This window comes from Caenorhabditis briggsae, assembly GCF_000004555.2.
Source record: "Caenorhabditis briggsae complete genome, chrIII, whole genome shotgun sequence".
In the NCBI taxonomy this organism is placed as follows: Eukaryota; Metazoa; Nematoda; class Chromadorea; order Rhabditida; family Rhabditidae; genus Caenorhabditis; species Caenorhabditis briggsae.
Window position 1 is genome coordinate 2,267,182 of NC_013490.2, and position 3,523 is coordinate 2,270,704.

General features: G+C 43.5%; 1 protein-coding gene across 1 annotated transcript in view; it reads right to left on the reverse strand.

Moving 5' to 3' along the window:
• Positions 1 to 123: 123 nt before the first annotated feature.
• Positions 124 to 3,523, reverse strand: part of CBG11726 — a gene marked incomplete at both ends in the record, with an annotated part of 8,691 nt that continues 5,291 nt past the window's right edge. Inside the window, 3 exons of the mRNA XM_045243460.1 lie at positions 124 to 474; positions 1,197 to 1,506; positions 2,575 to 3,179. Of these exons, the coding sequence (XP_045094650.1) occupies positions 124 to 474; positions 1,197 to 1,506; positions 2,575 to 3,179 (1,266 nt within the window). The remainder of the gene's footprint in view (positions 475 to 1,196; positions 1,507 to 2,574; positions 3,180 to 3,523) is intronic.

A 3,523-nucleotide genomic window follows, 5' to 3' on the forward strand; every position in this document is an offset into this window, starting at 1 on the left:
TAATACCGTTTTGGAGTACTCGTGGAGCTCTATCATATCTGATTGAGCTGGTTCGAAAATATCGATTCTGAAAGAAGTTATGGCAGGGCCCGCGAAGGCAAGTAGGGAAAAATTCCAAAAAAATTATGGAATGGCTGGAACGGAATCAGATGTACTTGGTCCCGAACCAACACCACCACCGCCAGCTCCTCCTCCTCCTCCTCTGAAAGCTCCTCGTCCCCGTGCCCTTGGCCTTCCTCTGGGTCCTCCACCTCGTCCACCACCTCGAAATGAATTAAAATTTTTGAGTTTTGGCTTCACGAAGTCCTGCGGTAGAATCGATGGATTCGTAAAGTCCGCGTACAGATTCGGATCATCCAAATCCAACGCTTTCTGTCGTTTCGCGTCCTCTTTTTCAGCCTCTTTCTGGGCGAATTTCCGCTTCATCGACGTCTTTTTTCGTTGGAATTGATTGCGATTCATTTTCGATGGCATCTGCAAACATTTCGAGGAATTTTTAGGCTTAAAAAGGGCCTAAAAAGGCCTGAAATTCACTTTAGGCATGTTTCATGATTCAAAACGGCTAAAAAAGGTCTAGAATCCTTCAAAGTCTTCAAAGTCTAAATCCCAGATTTTGCCCCTAGGTCTTAACTAAGCCTTTTTCAGGCCTGCATTAGGCTGTTTAAGGTCCTCCAACAAGCTATCCTATCTGAGGCTGTTTAAAAAAGGCCTAACACTAATTCAGGTTGTTTTAAGCCCCCTAGCAAGCGAGTATAGGCACTTTTTGGCTCCTGACGGCCTGCGTAGTGTATTTTGGGCCGTTTTCAGGCGATTTTTGGCCTGGAATTGGCTATTTTGAAAGTCAAGCTAATTGAGGCATTTTCAGGCCCTTTGAAAATCTATTTTAGGCCCTCTAGCTAGCGATTTTTGGTCGTTTTAAGGTGTTTTAGGGCCTGTAAATGCTTATTTCAGGCTGTTTTAGGTCCTTCACAGAGCTAATCGAGGCATTTTAAAGGCTGTTCAGGGCCTGTAATTGCTCATTTTCGGCTAATTTAGGCCGTTCTTCAAGCGAAGTGACTCAATTTTCAAGCTATTGCAGACAATTTTAGGCCCCCTCTAGCAAGCTATTTCAGGCACCTTTTAGGCCCCTCAAGCTCCTTTTCAGTTCATTTTCAGGATATTTTGGCTCAATTGGGGGGACCATTTTCAACCCTTACCTGCGCATTAATCGCTGAATCCTTGGCCAACAACAGCTGCGGAGCGCGTCCCTGTACAATTTGCCATTGAAGAGCGACATCACGACAGAAGCCATGAAAGAAGTCGTCGTCTTTCCATGAATCCGTCGTTCTCTTACAATCATCTCTTGTCAGTGATGCTCCCAACGAGACTCCGCCCCTTTGATCGGCGGAGCATTTGGGGACGACAATCAATGGACGATCACGTTCCTGGACGGCACAGTACTCGCCCGGTTCCAGTTGTTCCAGCTGAGCAATCATTCGCTCGAGCATCACACAGCGAGCCGAGAGGCTGAAAATCGAGGGAAGTAGGTAAGGCTGAAATTGGCTTTAAATCGATGAAAAACTGTGTCTAAAAATGGTCAAAAATCGATTTAAACTAGTCGAAAATCGGGGAATTTTCAGGCCCCAATATAGGATTTTTACACTGAATAACCAATTAATTCAGACTAATTCAGACAATTAATTTCAGGCTAATTTAGGCCGATTCAGGCTAAATTTAGGGGCTCAGTTTTAGATCAATTTAGGCCGGCCCGCGGACCCATTTTGAGGTCATTTTTTTAGCTTATTCAGACTAAATTTAGGCAGATTTAGGCTCATTTCACGTCATTTTTCAGCTAGGGCTTTTTTAGGCCGATCTAGACAAGTTTTCAGGCTGTTTTAGACCAATTTCAGATTGAAAATGGGCTTGCTTGTAAATCCAAAATCAGGTCTCATTTATCCGAATTCAGGCTAATTTAGGCCCCCTTTTCCTGTCTTTTTGAGCCCTAGCCAGGCTCGTTTAGGCCAATGAAGAGCACTAAGAGACCTAAGTTTTCGTTGATTTTAGCTCAGCTTTAGGCTTAATTAGTTTCAGTTTAGGCCGATCTGCACCAACTTTATAGGCCCATCTAGACAATTTTTAATATGTTCTAGGCCAATTTTTGGTCTAATTTGGGCCCAATTAAGCCAATCTGGACCAACAAGGCGTTATTTTAGGCCGATCTAGACCAATTTAGACCAAAGTTTAGGCCTATAAAGAACCATTTCAGGCAGATTCAGGCCAAAATTAGGCTGATTCAGTCCGATTTGGGCTAGTTTCAAGCTGAAAATGGCGCGTGTCTGAATAGATCTTATAATTTGGATAATTCAAGCTGAATTTAGGCTCTCTTAAGCCGATCAAGGCCCCATTTTTAAGCCTATTTGAATCAAAATCAGGCCAATCTAGACGATTTCTAAGCTCATTTTTGGACTAAATTTGGACAATTCTAGACAATGTTCAGGCTAATTTAGGCTCGATTTTAGGCCGATCCAGACCTATTTAGACCAACTTTAGGCTTATTTTCAGCCTATTTCGATGGTTTTTGCTCTAGAAACTTACATTCCCAACGCATCGGGAGGCGGTTGCTGTTTATCAATTCTCATGGATAACGGATCGATTTGTAGCACGTGATCCAATCGATAATTGGTACGGTAGATCACATGGGACTGACTCGTTTTGAATACGGCTTTCGTATAGTTCCAAACCCATTCGGCTGCTCCAATCTCCATGGCTCCGCCGTTCGATAGGTACTCAATTCGCGGCTCAAATGTCACTTTTCGACAATTCTCCAGAATTTGTCGTTTTTTATCGCCCTGCTCATTGAGCAAGTGCGCTCCATTAGATCTTATCAAGATTCGAGCGTCGCCAATTCGAAAAATCGCATATTGATATGCCAAATCTTCGGAATTCTCTGGAATTTCGTCGGATTTCGAGGAGGCAAACTTCTGATCGCTCATCTTCATTTCAAGGAGCATACTGTCGAGCAGGGATTCTGAAGACGTCGTTGGTGCTGTGGATTCCTGAGATTCTTGAAACGACGCCTCTTCAGAAGACATCAGCTCATCCTGGGTTCGTTTTTGACTCTTCTTCAGCGGCATTCTCTTCAGATATTGATTTTTGAGAGCTCGTTTCAGCGTTTTCCGTTGGATCGTTGCTTTGGAGATCTGCAATTTTGGGATATTCGAAAAAAAAAATCAAATTTCGACGATTTTCAGCCAAAAGGTTTCAAGCTCAACGAAAATTAGTTTTTTTTTCGATTTCTCATGTTTTCAGCTTCGAGGCGGCCGCCCTAGAACATGCTCGAAACGAAGCGTGCCACCCGCTCGACTATTCCACAGAAAAATCGATTCGTTTCTGTTTGAATCGATTCAGAACGCGGCAGATCTACACGGAAAACGACACTTTCTCATTCAAAAGCCCGTCGTTTACAGTGGAAAATGTCGAGATTCTGAGTGGAATTCGAAGTGAACACCAGGGAATCGTGCCCAAAATGGAGAAGATGCTGAGA